The sequence below is a fragment of the Nothoprocta perdicaria genome, unplaced genomic scaffold (genome assembly GCF_003342845.1).
Source record: "Nothoprocta perdicaria isolate Ctin4 unplaced genomic scaffold, notPer1 scaffold_68, whole genome shotgun sequence".
Taxonomy (NCBI): Eukaryota; Metazoa; Chordata; class Aves; order Tinamiformes; family Tinamidae; genus Nothoprocta; species Nothoprocta perdicaria.
The window spans coordinates 3,120,995-3,141,094 of NW_020455954.1; the positions used below are offsets into that span (position 1 = coordinate 3,120,995).

Sequence of the window (20,100 nt, forward strand, 5' to 3'; positions counted from 1 at the left end):
AACATTGTTTTCCTATCTTTACCACTTTATGACAGCATACAACTTCATCATCTCCTTGACAACTCTATCATAATAGCAGCGAGAGGGAAAAAAAATATTTTACGCTTACCAAGGCTAAAGCTACAATGAAGCAAAAAGTTGCCTTGTGTAGATATTTCCACATACAGTATAATGTACTGTAGGCAAGTAGTAATTACTTTAGCTCTGACAGTGTTCTGAGATCTGTAAACTAATATTATTGATATAACATAGTTAACTAAATAATCACTTCCCATAAGCCTACTTGTAGTGCAGTCATGATGTCTACCCTTAGGAGAAATTGGCTTTAGAGCCTATGGTCTGGCAGTCCTTTTATGTGCAATATTTTTCTAGGGCTCCAACAGACATCAATGTTGTTTCTCTTTATGTGTTCATTCCCTGAGGAAACAAAAAATGTTTATGAAGCAAGACATTTGCATTAAGAACTGATCTCTCTTTGGCATGTTCCTGGTCTTAATGTGCAGTACAAAGGATTAGATTTGGGACTCTAGGGTTGGCTTCACATTCCACTGTCCTGCACTAGGAGAGATGGTATTGCTTCAAGAGAAAAAAGTTGCATTGCCATTGAGAAAATGATTGATCAGGTCTCTGCGCTCAATTATAGAACAGCTTCAAGGCAACAAGGTGAAGCCCACAAAGACTGGAGAAGGCTCTGTCCCTTTCATGCTAAGTTTTCTTCCTTCTTCCATCTGAAATAGTGATGTTTTGTACCAACAAGCTCTTCCCTAAACATCTAGCCCAAGACAGCACTGAGGCTTAGAAATCAAATCAAATACTTGGTGCATGGTGAACATCCCTCATTGTTCAGACTGAAGAAGAAACAGTTTTGATGCAAATGCTCTACTTGATGTGTATCTTCTTGTTTCACGGAATTACAGGATCACAGAATGGTTGAGGTTGGAAGGGACCTCTAGAGATCATCTAGTCCAACCCCCTTGCTCAAGCAGGGATACCCAGAGCGCATGGCACAGGGTAGTTTCTGCAAGGAAAGGATATATGGAGTTAAAAAACGTTTCTTAAACCCCTGAAAAAGCAATGGAAGTAGAGGGACTACCAGGGAGCACAAGGCTTTCTAATCCCAGAATGTTTTAAGAATATCTTGTTGTCACCACCTCAGAATTTATATTTGAGATCTTGCTGGCAAGGCAAATCTGAAATGAGTCTTAGAATATAAAATTATTTGAAAAAAAATCCTTTCTCGCTTTCTGACAGAGATAGTGCTGTGACTGCCAGACTCTGGTACATGCTCTGTTTCCTCTTATCTACCTGTCATGATAGCCAGCAGCTGTCAGGCAATCATGGTACTAATATTTGATGTTAAAGAGCTAACAAGAACTGAAAGACTGCTGGTGTAGGTGTGGAAGCAGTGCAATAGTTCATTGAGCCCATCTTTTGATAGAGGGACATACTTACCAAGCTGAAAGAATAAAATTGGGGGGGAAAAAATTGAAATGGTCTGACCAAATCGCTTATAATATAGAACATCTAAACTGTCAAAGTGGAGAGGGAACACTATGTTAAATACTAAGATACAAATATTAAAAGAACACTTGCATCAAATACAGGGGAAAGAGAATGAGAGAAAAACATTATTTCATAAAGTTAGTACACAGACCGCAGTGGTTAGAATTAGCTTTAAGAATAACATAGGTGAAGCTGTCATTCAGTGAAGCTAAAGAAATAGCTTGCAACCTGATATTGCTACAAAAGGAATTAAAAAGTGCCTGATATCTTGAAAAGCAAAAAAGAAGTTCTGTTACAGTGCTTTAGGATGCAGATCTCCTGGGATCTTGTAACTATCATCTGTATCTTGTAGACTTGAGATGGAAAAATGGAGCAAGTAGGGAAATGACTGGTGAATCTTATCCCTTATAGCTGGTGTCTCAGCTCAGAAATATGAGGATGCTCCCCTGCAAGAATATAAAAGGAAAATGACTGCTATTAAAAACAATTCTATATCATTTGCAGAGAAAAAAAGTAATTTGTGTAAAAAGGGAAGTATAGTTAGCCCAAAAATGAGATGTAATGAAGATTAACTACAGGTCATGTAACAATTTACTTCTCCCTGGAGGTAAATGGAGGCCTGCTTTAGTATGCAGTAATACATAAAGCTTAAAAAGAAAATGGTGGTCATGCAGATTGGCTTAAATTGATCTCAACTTGAAAAATCAGTAAGTACACAGAAAAATCTAGATGGGATCAACCTTTAGCTTGGAAAGACGGTATGCACCTTCCCTTGCTTCCTCTATTTGCCCTTTTCTTGCCAATATTCCTGGTAAAACACCAGTGCTGGAGTAGCCAAGCAACCTAACCTCCCTACTAATTAATGGGCTGGAGGAACTGGCCAAATGCCAGTGCCTTCTCTGGAGGTCTTCAAATGCCTTCTCTGGAGGTCTTCAAAGCCCGCATGGATGCCACCCTGTGCCACATGCTCTAGGTGTGCCTGCTTGAGCGGGAAGGGTTGGCCTAGATGATCTCTAGCGGTCCCTTCCAACCTTGAATATTCTGTGATTCTGTGAAATGCACGGCACCCTGGTGGACAGCTGGCAGGCGTGTGCTCCTTGTGCCATTTTGCCTGTTACCAGTTTAGTCTTGCCTGGCGTTTCCGTGGCTTTGCTCAGCGTCCTGATTTGATAATCAGCATAGAGCAGTCTTGGAACTGCACCATTTTTACACAGCAAGAAGTGCTGCCATAGTGAAGCACAAAGACAGAGAGAAGTGAGTAAACAGTGTGGTAGAGTGGCTCACATTTGACTGCAAAGTGTTCTGGATGCTGCCTCCCTCTGCTCAGTTTTTCCTCCTATTATTTTTCTCCTTTGTTTTCCCTTAAGTCTTTATTTTCAAATCTGGATGCTGCCAGGAAATAAAGTAATGAGTGACAGCCTGCAACCCATATGGACCTGGTTCTTTCCTTCAGAATGTTCTGACCACTTCAGACAGTGAATTCATGTCAGAAACGAAATTCCAAGCAGCCTAGAATGTACCAGGATGTCCTGTAGCCTCCCTGAGGACACACAGTGCACGTGTTTAAGCTCTACTTGCAAATATCCTTATCTCACCGCTCTGTTCCTTGTCACTGCTTACCCTGCCTGCTTCCAGGACTGACTCTGTAGAAGTGCTTTTTTATTTCAATTTCTCAGTTTCAATTATTTCAAGTTGCTCAGAAACAGAAGGCCAACCTGACAGACCCCTCTGGGGAATTAGCTTGGCTAGGAGGGACAGGCCTCCTGCTAACCGTGTCTCTCCATTACTCCACAATGTTTTAATAATCAATTGCCTGGAAATTTTTGCATACCAACCTCAGTCTCGATTTGGTGTTTGACATGACCAAACACCAAACGTTTTGAGGCTGTTTTTGCTATAGTTCAGTCTGTGAGCCAAATGGAGAGTTTGGGGGATTCCTTTGAGAACGTTGGCTGGAGAACCTTTTATTTTGTTTTGTTGTGGTTTTATACAGCTCCATTTTTTTTTTTTAACTAGGAGCACACAGAATATTGGATTCAGCTTCCACATGAATGCTTAGCGCTGTTTGCTCTGCCAGTTTCTGCTACATTTCTTCTTTTAGTGCTCTTTGCTGAGCCCAAATCAGCCAAAAAGTAGGTAGGGAGAGCAGTTTGAAATCCTCTGTTGATCTCTATGGCTTGTGTCCTCTGGTCACAGAACCTGGAGGAAGAAAAGGCCCTGTTTTGTTCAGGCATTCAAATTGCCTGAAGCTCTATGGTCTGGCATTTGTCTTTATGCTGTGTTTGACTACTGGACTGCAAAGGTCTGTTCAGAAAAGGTGACAGTTCAATAATCTTCCTCTGTCCCTTCACTTTCTTGTGATTTGCATTTGCTTAGCAGGTGCTGGACGATGGTGCCTTGAGAAGCAATCCTTGCACTGGGTTGCGTCATAACTTGCTGATAACTATTACAAAAAGGTAATAGCTGTGAGATAGGATGAACAATAGGGAATCTATATCACGGGTTCTGAAGGCTCAGGGGATAGATCAAATGGCTAAGAAGCCTCCCTGAACATGCACTGCGAGGGTAGCTGTAGTAGTTGGTCTGAAGATACCATAAGGCTTTGTAGAACGGAAAAAGGCAAGATGCTCCATGTTAAAAGGCTCAGTGAAGCTGATGGAGCAGTGTGGATGAGGCTGCTGAAGACCTACCACTCATGAGACTGGAAGTTGGTGGGGCTTGATATCAGTTATTGAAAGGAAACCAGTGAAGAGAGATTGACCTTAAAATCAGGCGAAGGTGGAGAGAGTGTGGGAAGCGAGAGTGGACAAGCAAAAAAAAAACCTCTTGAAAATACATCAAGACTTTATTGTAGTAGGAAGACTATAGAGATTAAAAATTAGAAAAGGAAACGAAGGAGAGTCTTTGCCAATAACAGGACATAAAGGAAGTAAGAGGAAGACATAGACTGATAACTTCCACGTAAGTATTTTCCCCTGGTGGACTTTTTGAATAACTTCAGAATAACTCAAAGTACAGGTTAATGTACCTAAAAATTAAAATAAGCACCCACCTCTTTTTACAAAAAAGATTCACAGATTTGAATTGATTTTTGTTTTGCAGATCTACAAAGACTCACCCTGGGCCAGTAGTACATTTAAGTGACAGCCCGAGAGATGAGGGAAAAGTGAGTACAATTGATTATGTAAAATACCACAATATTTCATAGCCCTCATTGACCTTAATAGCACTTTCTTTTTAAATTAATTTAATTATATATTTTCTTATATAAGGGAGCTTCTAGTAAACTACAATCTTTTAAAAAGCAAAGCTCTGTGGAAAATTTTAATGAGGAAAAATGTTGTGGTTCTGATACAAGCAACATGCTGCACTTGGAAATCTACAGTCAGAATTGCTCCTGATTAAATAAACTTGAGTTTTGCTTAAGACAGATTTAACTAAAGACTGTGCAAGTACTTCAGGTTTGATAAGCCTGCTATTTTGAGGGAATCTTCATAAGTTTTCATGAGATCATAAGTCTTTTTTTCTGCAAGAATACCGATGATAGCATCCACATTTGGAACATGCTGCTGTTTGTGAACAGAGCTCAGAATAGCAAAGAGCTGTCAACCAAAGGAAGCAAAACATATTGTCTGAAAGTTGGTGATTGATACCATCAGGAGGAAAAAACTGAGTCAGACTATTTGCACAGTAGCTTTTTCAAAATGAAATTTGGTTGTCACAATGCCAGTATTACTTGCCCTGTTTTTATTTATATGGTGGTACAGAATTTTTCAGTGTTTTGGCCATGTAGAAGAGACAATGAATAATATAATCTTGTGTGTGTGTGTGATTTTTTTGTGTTCTGACAGCAGTATTTCGGAGAGTATGTATGCAGGATTGCATCTTCTAAGTGGTGTATCTATTTGACCATACCCCTTAGTTATTTAACAGGCGATGTTAATTGGAAACTACGAGCTGTCTGAATTTCTGATGTGATATAGGGAACTTTATGCTGAAATTAATATGAGTATCTAGGGAAAGGGCTGGAGGCTACATCTGAATTGCATTTGTTTTGTCATTCCCTGGTCTTTTCTGTACTGCAGCTGAACTGTGTGCACATGATGTACTTGCCAGTTAGCTCATTATTTGAGACTGGATTTTGGAAGAATCACAGTAGATCAAGCAATGGAGGACAGAGCAAATGAAGACAATTAAACACTCTGAAATATAGTGCTTCAGCCTCAGACCTGAAGTTGTCAAGAAATGTTACGTAACTATTGATAACCAACTACCTGACAACAGTCAGGGTGTATTGGTCAGGCATAGCTCTTGTCCTCTAGCCACAGCAGTAGCTGTTGATGAGCTACCTAAAGTACAGTAGGGAATAAGCATACAGTATTTTTATAAAAATTATCTTGAGAGCAAACATCCATTAAAGGAATGCCATGTACCATGACCAAACAGAAATCTCAAGTATTCTGTCATCAGCAGAAAGACAGAAGTTGAAAAGGTCTAAGGAAAGGGAGGTATTGAAGAACTTGCTTGGAAATACAATTGCTTGTTGCTCAGAGGACACGTTGGAGACATCTAGGCACTGCTGGAGTATTAACATACTAACAAAGTCCTGGCAATGGCAAAATCAGATGGATCTTTATGAAGAACAAACATGGAGAGAGAGAATAAAATCTAAGCCCTATTGAAACCATTCCAGTGTAGCTTTTCATGTCATTGATAGATGTGAGTAGTGCAAAGACAAACGATGCTAGCAAAGCACTTGTAGATTTGCAGAATGTGCTTGGTGATTACATGTAGGTACACAAGACTGTGGAATTAATACACTGTTTGATGTTTACTCGAGGGATACTGAAGGTATTGGGAAAAGAGAAAATCCAAGCACTGAATGTAGGACATGGCTACAAATCACAAGAACTGTCAGTAGAAAAAAATTGTAAACTGAATTTTTCAACTAAGTCTTATCAAATTTTACTTGAAAGAATAAAGGAGAAAAAAATAGTCATTCTTCAGAATAGAGTGGTGGGAAGTAAAAAGTACTACTTCTGGGACTTTTGCTGTTCAATAGTTGCAAGCAGTATACCAAAGAGAGTACATAGTGATGCAACCAAGTTTGTTGTACTTCAGGAGCCACAAAAACTCAGCAGTAAAATTCAGTTAAAAATCAGTGTAAATAATAGGAAGCATTACGTATGGGAGGAAGAATATTTATAGCATATAAGACAATAAATCTGAGCTGTTTATTATGGCTTTGTAGTAAGATTTCAGAGTAATAATTAACAAAAATGCCAGATTAGTACTCAGTAGCAATCAAAAAAGCAAGTTAGTCATGGGTACTTTCCCTCTTCACATACTCTTCTTTGGTGCTTGCTTTTGGCCATGTAAATCCAAGAAACTATGCTAGATAGGCATTTTGTTAAATTCAGTACAGCTGTCCTTAAGAAACGGATCACAGCAGTTTCAAAGCTGTGCCACATACTCTGCTTAGCTTCGTTTGGCTTGCAGCTGAGGTCCCTCCCCACCCAGCACAAGGAGAGTCACCTTGTGTTGCACAGGGTGGCATCCAAGCAGCTTTTGAATATCTCCACAGAAGGGGACCCCACAAACTCTCTGGGCAGCCTGTTCCAGTGCTCTGCCACCCTCATGGTCAAGAACTTTTCTTCAAATTCAATTAGAACTTCCTATTTTTCTCTGTCCCATTGCATCTTGTCCCATCACATGCCACCACTGAAGATAGTCTGTCTGCATCCTCTTGACAGCCTCCCTTAAGATCCTTGCATACACTGGTAAAATCCACTCCTGCTTTCTCTTTTTTAGGCAAAACAGACTTGGGTCTCTCAGCCTCTTCACATAGGAGAAATACTCCAGTCCTCTTCATGGTCCACTGCTGGGCTCTCTCCAGTAGCTCCATGTCTCTCTTGTGCTGGGGAGCCCAGAAGTGGACATAGTGACCTCACGAGGGCTGAGCAGAGGGGTAGGATCACCTCCCTCGACCTGCTGGCATCACTTTTCCCTCATACGGCATCCCAGGATCCTTCTCGGCGCAAGGGCACATTGCTGGCTCAGGGCCAGTCTGTAGCCACACAGGAACTCCCAGGTCCTTCTCTGCAGAGTAAGCTCTCCATCCCTAGTCTCTCCTGGTGCAAGGGGTTATTCCTCCCTAGGAGCAGGACCCTGCGCTTGCCTCTGTTGAACTTCATGAGGTCCCCCTCTCCTCATCTCTGCAGTCTGTCACAGACCTCTGGATGGCAGCACAGCCCTTTGGTGTATCAGCCACTCCTGCCAGTTTTGTAGCGTAACAAACTTGCTCAGGGTCGTCTCCGTCCCTTCACTGATTAGAAGTTTTAACAGGAATGGACTCAACACAGACTCCCTTGGGGACACTGGTAGGTAGCTACAGGCTTCTCACTAAATGCCGCACGTGCTTAGAGATGACATCCAGGATGAGCTGTTTCATCATCTTTCCGGGGACAGAGGTGAGACCGACTGGCCTATACTTTCCTCTTTCTTGAGCTTTCTGAAGACTGTTGTGACACTGACTTTCATCTAGCCCTCAGGCACCTCTCCTGTTCTCTGTGACCTTTCAAAGATGATGGAGAGTGGCTTGGCAATAACATCTGCCAGCTCCTGCAGCACTCTTGGGTGCATCCCAGCAGGGTCTCTAAAATAATCTTCCTCAAACCACGAGAAGTATTTTCTGCAGATTTCCTCTGTTGTCTGCAGAGTCTGGGATTCCAGAGGGTTGACCTTAGTAAAGACTGAAGCAAAGAAGGCCTTTTCTGTATCTTTCATAACCAGGGCATCCACCCCATTCAATAGCAGACCCACGTTTTACCTAGTCTTCCCTTTGCTACTAATGTATTTGAAGAAGCCCATCTTGCTGTCCTTGACATCTCTTGCTAGGTTTAATCTCAAATGGGCCTTATCCATCCTTGTTATTATCTCTGCATACTCCTATAGCATTCCTGTATTCCTCCCAAGTGGGCTGCCCCGTTTTCCACATTCTATACACTTCCTTCTTCTGTTGGAGTTTTTCCAGGAACTTGTTCATCTGCACAGGTCTCCTGCCCCTTTGCTTGACTTCTTACTCATAGGAATGTACTACTCTGGAGCTTGGAGGAAGTGATGCTTGAATCACTAAACTAGCACTCTACCTCCACGCCTCCCCTTCCTTCTGGGCCCTATCCCACGGGATTCCTTCAGGTAGCTCTCTGAAGAGACTGAATTTGCCATCCTGAAGTCCAGGCTTCTGATTCTGCCTGTTGCCCTGCTTCATCTTCACAAGATCCTGAACTGCAGCATCTCACGATCACTGCAGCCAAGACTACCTCCCAACCTTCACATCTCCAAACAGCCCTACTTATTTTTGTTAGTACAAGGTCCACTAGCACACCTCTCCTTGTTAGCTCTTTTCTTTCTGGTGTTTTCTCCTCCAACTGCACATATGGATGTTTTGTTTTCTCTTGACCTTGGTATTACAGATGTGACATTTTTCTTATAGGTCTCTCTAGTGCTTATCATGACCAAGAGGGATGAGAACTTAAGAGTTTCTGTAATGTGGACAGGTCAGAATTCATACCATCATAAATATCCTGGAGATGAGACTAATCACATTCATCTTGCTGGAGTTGCAACTTTATTGTCGTAAGAATTTATGATCAGTTAAACAACATGACTACAATAGCATAATTTGAGCAGATGAGAGAGATTCCCAGACATATAGCAGAGATGTTCATCTTACCGTGGACTTCTTACCTGACTTCACAACCCTTTGTATCTTTCAATTCTGTACTGCTGAGGGATGCTAAGTATTTTAACTGCCTCTGAAAGGAGATAGTATTTTAACTCCTCTGAAAGGAGATAGTTGACCTTATAGTAATTACCTTGAGCACAATGTCTTTGCAAAAGAGTGTGACAATAATCAAAAGATATGCTAGCTTCACGAGCAAGAAAGGTTTATAATACAGCAGAGTCACATGTTCAGTGTTTTTCTATTCCTTCAGTTTCCTTTTACATTTGTACAAAAGCTGAGGTGAGAAGAATACTGGAAGATATGAACTCAACTGTTTTGGTATCCAGCTGTAATGCCCCAGTGCTGGCTTACATTATGACCTCTGCAAGAAAGGCATTCAGGCTCCATGAGGTATCGATTAAAATACCCTTTATTGGAACTCACACAAAAAGAAAAAATAATCATACATCTCTGCATATGCTGGGAGCTATGAGTTATGCAGCATCAGACAGACCTCCGCTCAGGTCATGGCATGCTGTGCAGTCTCGTCTGTGCACGAGTTCAGCATTTTGGTCTTTAGAGCTCCTGCAGGTTTTTCTAAGAGCAAAACAGCTCCATTCATCAATTCTGCTGTCAAGCAAAGGAATGCTCAGAGGAGAATGTGCTGCATAACTTGAAGATAAAGACAAGGACACACAGGTGGTGCAGTGGGAAACAGTGGCAAGTGGGAGCTGCCTGCGGGCTCCTCTGCTATGATTTAGCTGCGCGAGTGTCTGCTGCAGCCACCGTATACGTGCAGCATAGCCCGGGCCTGAAGGCCAAGTCCTGTGCTGCAGGTGTGTGCTACAACATAGCACAGCACTGGCCTGCACCTACTGAGGTTCACCTTCATGTCAATCAGTAAGTCCTCCAGGAACAATAGTTTTCCAGCTAGGATCACTACACTAGCAGTGGAAAAAAAATGTAGGCAGGCCCTTCTTTGTCACTCTCCCAAGAGGAATCTGCTAACTCAGAATCCTGTATGGCATCCTGAAAGCAGTACTGTGTAGTTAATTCTGTTCTGTCTGTACAGGATGGGGTTTTTTTCGTATTTATTCTGCTTCAGAATCCACGGAGTCTGCGGAATTTCTCCAGCACAGTTTGAATTTTGGTCAGGAGCAGAATTCTTAAATAATGAGATACCATTCATATTCAAGCAGTAATTTTTTAAACTATAGATTGTGTCTGGATTATGTAATGCATCTTCTCATAATGAGTATTCACACAGCAATATAAAGAATCATATTTAGTAGATCTGAGAGAATTTCCAGACTATGCTGCAGTGGTATTTATGCATTAATGATATTTATCTTGCTAAAGAAAACATCACTTTCTCAATTCTGTAAAGTTTCTTTTTTGTGACTTATGCCAACTGAAATGATTGTAGAGATCCTGATAAGATATCACAGATTAAGAAGTGTTCTTATCTGTCTCCTGCTCAAATTCTGACATAGAAACTCTAAATTCTATGATCCATGTTTATTTTGTCAGCCACGTGTGTAAAATAGAATGCAACAGAAATCTGTGAGTCTGCCAATTTGGTCATTTCTGGAATCTTCCTGTCCAAGGCAGATTCTTACAAAGAGGGTTTCTGCAAGAAGCAATGTGCAGGGTACCTAAGAAGCCCAGACTTCACATCTTCCATAAGAATTTAACTAAATTACCATGAAAATATATTGTTCGAATGAAGTGTGCTCAATACCATAGCCAGTGATTCAGTTCTTTCAGTACAGACCAGTAGAAAGCAGTGAGTTCATTTGTGCTTTCTTCTTTTTCTTCTAATAGTTATTTTTCTTCTCTGTCCTCTTTAGACAAGTCTTTATTATTTATATTTCTCAATTGCACTTGTTTACAGGGCATACTAGTTCTAAAAGAAATAAAACATGGTGTACTGATTTTCAGTTTAGAGGAAAATATGTCATTATTTCCTGCAAGAATATCTTTCTCAAAATATTTTTAAAGTAATAGAGAATGAAATATCTATGGCCAAGTGAGAGTTTAATGGGGGATTCTTAGGTTTGGTGTTAAGTAATCACTTAGGTGTCAAATAGTTTTCTCTCAAACCAGGGCTGAAAGAAGATAACAAGTGAGAAGAATACTCTACATTTGTAATTTCTCAATAGATATAAAGTTGTAAGGACTAGCCAGTCATATAATATTGCAGAAAAAACAGGAAGCATATAAAGCATGTATTTTTTTTTCTTCCATATCATAAGCTGAATTGTCACATAATTTGAAAGCAGGTTATGTATGGTGTAAACTGCAGTCTTGCCCATCAGTTTGGCATTTCTTTCTGTACTGATTATATGTATTTTTATATAATTATATGTATTTGTATATGTCTTAAAGTCATGAAGCCCTTAAATACTTGTGTACGCCTTTCGAATCTGAAACTACCATTTTGTTTGCTTCCCTCCTCCAGCTACTGATAGGCTATGAAAATGGGACGGTAGTATTCTGGGACTTACGGTCTAAAAGAGCTGATCTGAGAGCTTATTATGATGAGGTAAGCAATTTCCCTTAATCCAGCAAAAGTATTATTCAGCAGTTTGTCACATCTTTTAACTGGCAGATGAGCAGTTATTTTTAATACCCTGATTGTTCTGGAAATACTGTTTTATGCTCTTTTGAAGGAGTTATTGGCGATACGGATGAAACTAGATCTCTAGTTCTGATGCATAAGCCTCTGTTGAGTGCACTAGGACAGTGGGGCTCTTCCTCTTGGTTCTAGAAAGTTCATCAGCCTCTCTGTGGGGATCTCCAGTCTTAGAAAAATTAACCTACATTAGAAATTTGTATAGATTTTAACATATTGTATATTTATGGCGTAATACTAGTACCTTAATGTGAAAGGCAAATCACTCTGCAGGGCTACTGAGTAGTCAAGATCTAAGTATTTTATTCTCATACCGCAATCAGACTATTGTTTCCTGTCACTTGTGATGAAGTTATATCAAACATAGATGCTGTTCTTGTGTTAATAAACCAGTTGCTGTTTTTGAACAGATACAGTTATTATTATTTACCCCTACGAGAAAATGTGCTTTGTTCTGCTCTTTTTTTTTCTCTATATATCAATTTGAATGAAAAGAAGTGCAACTACTACTGAAGATAGCAATAAAATTCTTTGTGGAATGATGCAGGGCATCTTTCAGATGGTTTCTTTCAAATTTTTCTCCTCTTTTCCTGTATGCCTTATCAAATGTAAGGAGTGTACGCGTTTAATTTCCCTCCAAAAAGTAATCTGAGTCTTTGAAGCTTGCACTATTTTACATGTTTACATGGCATATTGACACTATATTAAGCTTCAAGGTTAAAATTCTGAGTATTCACATAGCAAAGGTTTTCAGAGTTTATTTATTCAAATAGCAAAAGATTCAGAGTTTTAACAGGCCGGTACTTAATCCTCAGGATATGTCCCATTCATCTGTCTCTAAGCAATAGTCTACCTATGCATACACTTGTGAAAATGAAACCTGAGATTGAACATTTTCATTCGTCAGGGCTACTGGAATGACTTGTTTATGCCCTGTCTTCTGTTGTGCTCCCAACAAGACTACGTAAAGCAGAATATTCATGAGACCATTTCCATTCTTTTACATTGTTTGTTGAGACAGAACTCTTGGGTGTTCAAAATTGCTCACAGAAATTAGTTCTTCCACATGTATTAGTATTTCTCTTAGGAAATGTTCTTGGCCTTTTTTTCCCAGTCATGTGTTTTCCTCTTTAATGGCTACCTGCATTGTCATTTCTCATCCTTGGACATCTTGTGATGCCTACCTATCATCTACTGGCATACTTGCAGTATTCTTCTTCTGTCTTCAGAAGGGTTGTGTGGTGAACTGCTGTATTTTTTTTCCAAATATTAGGATGTAGCCTGATAGTGTTCCAGATACACTAGGAAAAAAGGGTTCTTCTTTAAGCCTCAGTAATTTCATATCTTTTGACTCTTAAGATGTTTGTTTTCATACATCTACAAGAAATGCATTCAGTTCATTGTCAGTTAGAAATATTATTAAAAATACCCTCCCCCCCCCCTTTTTTAATGTATCGAGTAGATTGTGTTTGTTATTTTTATTTTTTTGATTGAAGGTCTTAGAAGTAGTGGATACTCATCTCAGATGGAACAGACGCTCTTTGTTTCAGCATTTGGATAACTGACTAACAAAGAGATTATCAAGAGATAATGACTCTCAGGTCATTAGGCTTTCATGAGGGCTGGAAGGCTGTCCAGCTTTCATGACATGAAGTATGTCTGCTCATTTTAAGTGAGGATGTTCTCACCATAGCTGTACAAGAACATTATCTGGAACTTCTGTACTTAGTGTTCTTTATAAGCCTGTATCTTATCTATAAAACTTGTTCCTGGTATTTGTGGCTTATTCACTGGAGTTACTAAAAGTAGTCATGACCTTTTCTAACTGAAGTCCAGTTAGAAACTGCATCAGCTCATCAGCTCTTGGTGTAGAAAGTTTTTATATGTTCTTCTGTACCATTTCAAAGCTTCTCAAGAGGCTAATTAAGAGGTTCTCACTTTTGAAACACGTGCCACGAGAGTGGAGCTTGAACCTGCTGCTAAAGACTTTTCTGTCTGCTCTTTAAGTTGTTATTGCTTTCTTTTTTATTTTTATTTTTTGTTTTCTGATGGATTTCCCATCTGTTGAGTGAGAAATGTTTGGGCCTTTTAGATCAATGGTCTTACATTATACCCTCTATGTAAGGCTCCCCTTGCAAATCCATTTCTAAATTCCTTCAAAAGTTTATTTCTAGATAAAGGAAACCTCTGGGGAGAAAGTACATAAAGAAGAATGATCATTCAAAGGCTCTGCAAGTTATTCATTAAATTTGGAAGACCCAAACAAGCAGCCATTTTCATATGCAGACTGACTGAAACATATTCTGAGGTTACTAAAACGAAGTCATCATCTTCCATCCGACTATATCTCTCAAAATGAAGCTCTAGAGGACTGAAGTTATTTTCCTCTTGACTTTTCTCTACCTTTATCCAGCACTGTGCCATTACGGAAGTATCAAATGTGATGTTACCTTTCATATAACAGTCCTTCAGTGATGCTAACACAAAGAATTCCTAAGACTTAAGTGATAGGGTGAGTGTGGTGCTTGTTCAAAATAAGATTAAAAATGGTTCAGGAACCCGTTTTGAGTGCTTAACAGTTGGAGGAGTCGGGCTTAGGAGAGAACTGAGAAGGTGTTGGGTATGCTTAACTTCAGTACATGCTGAGTATGAGAGAAAATGAAATATATATGCAATTGTGGGTATTGCAGAAGGAAAAATATTTCCAATCTGGAGTGATAAGGTTTATGTGTATAAACTGTGAGAACATTCACATGAGTCACTGACTGTGACAAACTCCTGTTCCTAGTGAGCAGCTGCTCTGTTTCATGTGGATGCCACAGGAATGGATCAGAGTGTTCAATAGATTCTAGCAGAAAGAAAATTAGGCATTTGGTCCATAGCAGCTTTCAGTAGCAGTCATGACTCCAAGGCAAGACCTCTAAACTCAATTTTAAACCACTCCTGCCCATTCTGGACTAAAATCTGACAGGTGAGTTGGAGTTGCTGCTAAGCCAACTGTCTGTCGCTGTGGGAGCGTTCGTCCTCAGCTCCACTCAGCAGCAGGTTTCTGCTGGCAATTTGCACCTAGCAGCTGAGAGGCAGTTTAACAAGCAGCCTGGAATGTGTTTTAGCTGCTAGTTAGTAGCTCCTGCTCAGACCCGGTTAGCGACAGTAACCATGTGAAATATGTGTAATAACACATCAAAAGTGGATTCAAATTTGTCGAGATAGCACGTTGGGATGAGCTCATGTCAGAGTTGATTTGCGCAAGTATACGCATGCCTTCAGTTGCAAATGTAGCAGTGCTCCCCACAGGAGACTTACTCCCTGAGAGAAATGGCGTTTGACTGTGCATGGTATCACACCTTCATGCATTACTATTTGTTGCTTCAGTACTTGTGGGGTCTTCTGTGCCCACGCCACTCTGTAAGTAAGGTTTGAGTAAGTAAGTAAAGGTAAGTAAGTAAGTAAAAGGTTTGACACCTCTTCTTTCACTTAAACATAAATATCTTGAGTTCCTTTCGTTCAGCTCAGCTTGTTGTGTCTTTATTGGTATGATTAATTTATCAGCATGTTGGTGAAGTGCTCAGATATAAGATGTGCAAGACTCTTGTTGTAACATCTGGGACATCTTACTACTAAGGCTCATTTGTGGATATGCTCTCCAGACTCAGGTGCTGAGTACAGTTCTGGGAGGGGATCGTAGCCTTTTCTTGGATTTCTTTTGAAATTGCCTCCAGACCATCAGTCTTTGCCAACCATGTCAATCAATATATTTAGTAAATGAGGAAGAAAAACAGGGAGCTTTAAATAGAGACCAGCCACATTTAAGATGATTCCTTACCAGCTTATGCAAAACTAATATGAACAATTACAGTGCTGGCTTGATATTCCAGTCCAGGCATGAATTTAAAGTGATTTGAATAAAGCAGGTAAAAAGTTCATTCACAACTGTAGCTGTACACAAGGTATTAGCATTTCCTAGAGTGCAAAAAAAAATTTTTTTTTAAACTCCATTCAAAAATAGGTCTAACTTGTTTACTATTAAATAAAAAATGCGTTGTGCTTGTTCTACTTAGCAAGTAACATTTCTGGAAGGAAAATGGATTCCAGGGAAAATTCTACAAATTTCAAGTTAATGATTTGCAAAATAAAATACGTAAGAAAATCACTTTGGAATTCCTTTGTTTCCTGCCTTGTCCAAGCGATCCCAAAGAAATTATATTGCTTCTTGCAAAATAAGCAAAAACCGAACTAATAAAAAGACAGACATGTATAAAGCCTCAGAAAAAAATTGTGTGCAGATAGGATTTTTTTTTTCACTAAACTGTTTACTTTTTTTTAAACTTGTGGCTCTCTAATTTCTCATGTGTTTAAGTATGTCTACCAAAAAACTCTCTTCGATCAATGTGTGTGTGAAATGGTATTCTGTCTACTCAGATTATTTGGTTGTACCTTAGCATCTTTGTGCTAGTCCTTTTCTCTCCGGACTTTCCCCTGTTCATTTTCGCTCTTTTATTATGCTCAACTCCAATGCAAATTGTGTTTTTTATGTCATTCTATTTGCACATACTTGTCTCTTACAGCTGTGTCCTCAATATTTAAGGACCGTCCTTGACTCTTTCACTCTTGTGAACTCATTTGCTCTTTCTGTTCTCTGCCTGGCTCGTCTTTTCATTACTTGTTTCGTTTAACCGTATCTCATTTTTACAGTATGTTCTCATCTTACATAAGAGTCTGCAGCTGACATTGTCATCCTTTCCAGTTGAATTAGTCACACATCAGTTATCTGAGCCATAGATTAACCTGTTTTTAAATGAGATGTCCAACAGATTACACCAAAGTAATTTTGTTTAATGTTAATCAAATTCCAAAAAAGGAAGGATTTTTTGGTCACTTGGTTGTTAAACATAGATCAAAAAGATAAATATCCAGACAAGATAGAACTGCATATAATGTAGTTTCATGCCCTAGACAAGCAGAATTTTTTCCTTTCGGCATACCTCCCCACTTCCAACTGGTGGATTATGCTGAAGAATCCAAAATTTAAGAAAACCCATGGTTATTTCCTGTTGCCTTCCTCTCCGTAGCACTGGCCAGCCGTAATATTTCATAGAACTTGCTGTGTTCACCAAGTGTTCAGAGAAGTGTGCCAGCCTGCTCTGTGTTCTGTTTCTTGCAGTACCAGACAAGTGCTTCCAAGGGGACTGCCTGAAAAACTGTGGTATTGCACAAGACAAAACTTTGATCTCGTCAGAAACTTTCTTTTGTTAGTTTCTATTAGCTTTTGAATTCTCTGATGTAATTGTAGATATTCTCATTATTTACTTAAGTCTCGTCCTTTCTTGAGCTATTTTAGTTTCCTAATACCATGTTTCTGCTTTTTCTAAATAAGTTTCTGCAAGCTATTCTGTGTTGTATGTTATCTGTAAAACTTGCTGTTATCTGTAAAAACCTGCCACACAGCTTTCCCTGTTTCTAAAATACTATCATAGCTATCATAGATGTAATCATAGAATCATAGAATGCTTAAGGTTGGAAGGGACCTCAGAGGTCATCGAGTCCAACCCCCTTGCACACGCAGGGTCACCTAGAGCATGTGGCACAGGGCTGCATCCAAGCGGGTTTTAAAGATCTCCAAAGAAGGAGACTCTGGTAATGATGGCACCATATATCCCTTGTTCTTATACTCTTCCCTTAACAACCTGTTAACTGCTGTTTTGGTCTGACTTTGGTAATACAGACTTTTTTACATTACTGTGTTGTGTTAGCATTTATATTAGATTTTTTTGCTTAGTGAGCAGTGGATTGCAGTCCTGAACTCTGGATAAACACGAACCATCCAACTGTTGATATACCACTAGAGACATATAATCCAAATTCATACATTAAAATATTATTAGTGTAAATTCTGTATTCTATCTCACCTTCTACTGTTTCTCTAGGCTATTCATTCCGTTGCTTGGCACCATGAAGGGAAGCAGTTCATGTGCAGTCACTCTGATGGCAGCTTGACCCTCTGGAACCTGAAAAGTCCTAATAGACCATTCCAGACCACAATTCCACATGGTAATTTTCTTAATTAAAATGTATAACACAGAAGCAATGCGGTATACCCAATGTTATTTGCTAATATCTATGCTTATTCCTTTCTTCATTACTGTAGCCCTAATGAAGAGTTCCTTTTCATATAAATACTTTTAATCTGCAAAGTAGCTGCAAAATATTGTCACAATCAGTTAGCGATTTTCTTCAAACATACTTCGTTTTCTGTCAGAGTGTCATAAATACTTTCTGTTTGGTAATTTGACTCTGAGGTCTTCTTTCATCCTTTACATGTTGGTAATCTACTACTACTATGTGATATCCTCAGACTGCAGATGTTTCAAGGTTTTTTTCTTATGTATTATGCCATTTTGTATTATGTGCCAGTATGTGGAATTTTCACAAGTAGTATACTTTGTACAGGGCAGGATGTTGCTTGTGATAGACTTGGTACAAGACTTCCCAAGTCTCTGCAATAAAATAGTAAATGAATAAACCTTATTAAGAAATGGCTATTATCTTTTACGTCTAGGACTTTATATGCCATTACTTCTTATCAAGGTAAAAGGCTGTTAGCTCTATTGTAAATCAGTGTATTAGAAAACATCCTGATGTTTTCTAATGGAGGAATGGAAATCTGTGCAGCTCAGAGAAATTTTAACATTGTTTTAACTTTCCTAATTCCTTTTGTTTTATGTTTTTATAGAGACATAAGTTTATAACTTACATTGGATGGGACATTCATAGGTCATTTAGGTGAACTTGTGGCTCGCTGAGAACAGGTTGTTCAGACTGGTGTTCAGTTGAATCTTGGAGATCTCCAAGGGAAGATATTGCACATCCTCTCTGAACCACCTGTTCCAATATTAAACACCCTTGTAGGGTTTTTTTTTTTTTTTTTTTTTTTTTTTTGTTTTGTTTTGTTTTGTTTTGTTTTTTCTCCCCATAAGTCTAACCAGAATTCCCCATGTCCAAGTTGTGTCCATCTTGAAGAATTGTTTAGCTTGATTCCTCAGTCAGGTCTCAGTCAGATTGTCAAAGAAAGCAACCCTAAGCCTTCCAAATCACTGAAACCATAATTGCTAATGTTCTGGTTTACAAATGATTCTTTTCTGACTAAAAGACAATATTGAGCTGTAACAATCAAGAACCTTTGGGTGTGAATTGTATATTTCATTTAACTGTATTGCTGACCTCGTCACAGTGCAGAGCATATAATTTTGTCAATATAATTGTCAAAAAAAAAAAAATACACAGCTGTTGAAATTCATTAATTACTAGTTGAGTCTCATCCTGCTGGCAGTGTGGATGCTTTCTAGGTGTCTTTAAAGTGTAGTTTATAGTCCTTTAGAAATATGTTGCAGTAAAAGCTTAAAACCCTGATATTCAATTCATATATTAGGGAAATAGGTGATAACATTCTGTCATCTTCCATAGCTTTAAAGTTCCTTTCTTTTGCTACTTATATAGTTACTTCACTTTGTATATTTTAGTTTGATAGTTCAGTTGTAATGATGTTTTAATAAAGTTTTCATCTTCTTTCTTTCCTTAGGAAAAATCCAGAGAGATGGAAAAAAAACTGAATCTTGTAAACCAATTCTAAAAGTAGAATACAAGACCTGTAAAAACAGGTATGTTTACCTCATCTGTAGGTGAAGTGTAGGTAAAACCTTTAGATGGTCATGCTACGTGTGAAGTAAACCTACTCTGACAAACTCATATTTGCACAGTGCTGTAGGACATGCACGTGTATGACATATGCTTTAGTGCGATCTCTAGTCCTGATAGAAGTCATCTAAGCCATGTTTCTAGGAAGCCAGATATTTTGACGAAGGACTGGGTCCTTTCAACTGTGTAATTAACTCAAGTTACATTCCTGAGTTTATTATAAAGTGCTTTCAGTATGTTTCTCTTTTTACAAAGCTATTTTTATTTGAAAGATACTACTGAAATGCAAACTTTTAATTACTGTGTTTTGATTTTTAACCCAGTGAGCCCTTTGTGATATTTTCTGGTGGACTGTCATATGACAAGGCTTGTAGAAGACCAAGTCTAACCATCATGCATGGGAAAGCGATTACAGTTCTTGAAATGGATCACCCTATAGTTGATTTTCTAACTCTTTGTGAAACCCCCTATCCAAATGGTAAGTTCATTGAGCGAAACACAATTTTAGAAAATATAAATCATATGGTCATCTTTCCAACCT

At 39.0% G+C, this 20,100-nt stretch overlaps 1 protein-coding gene across 3 annotated transcripts in view; it reads left to right on the forward strand.

Annotated features, from left to right (window-relative positions):
• STXBP5L (syntaxin binding protein 5 like) overlaps positions 1-20,100 on the forward strand; it is a 168,197-nt gene that overhangs the window by 81,706 nt on the left and 66,391 nt on the right. For all 3 annotated transcript variants that reach the window (XM_026050318.1, XM_026050320.1, XM_026050321.1), the window contains 5 exons: positions 4,606-4,669; positions 11,691-11,774; positions 17,792-17,915; positions 19,444-19,522; positions 19,883-20,037. In XM_026050318.1, coding sequence (XP_025906103.1) covers positions 4,606-4,669; positions 11,691-11,774; positions 17,792-17,915; positions 19,444-19,522; positions 19,883-20,037 — 506 coding nt within the window. The remainder of the gene's footprint in view (positions 1-4,605; positions 4,670-11,690; positions 11,775-17,791; positions 17,916-19,443; positions 19,523-19,882; positions 20,038-20,100) is intronic.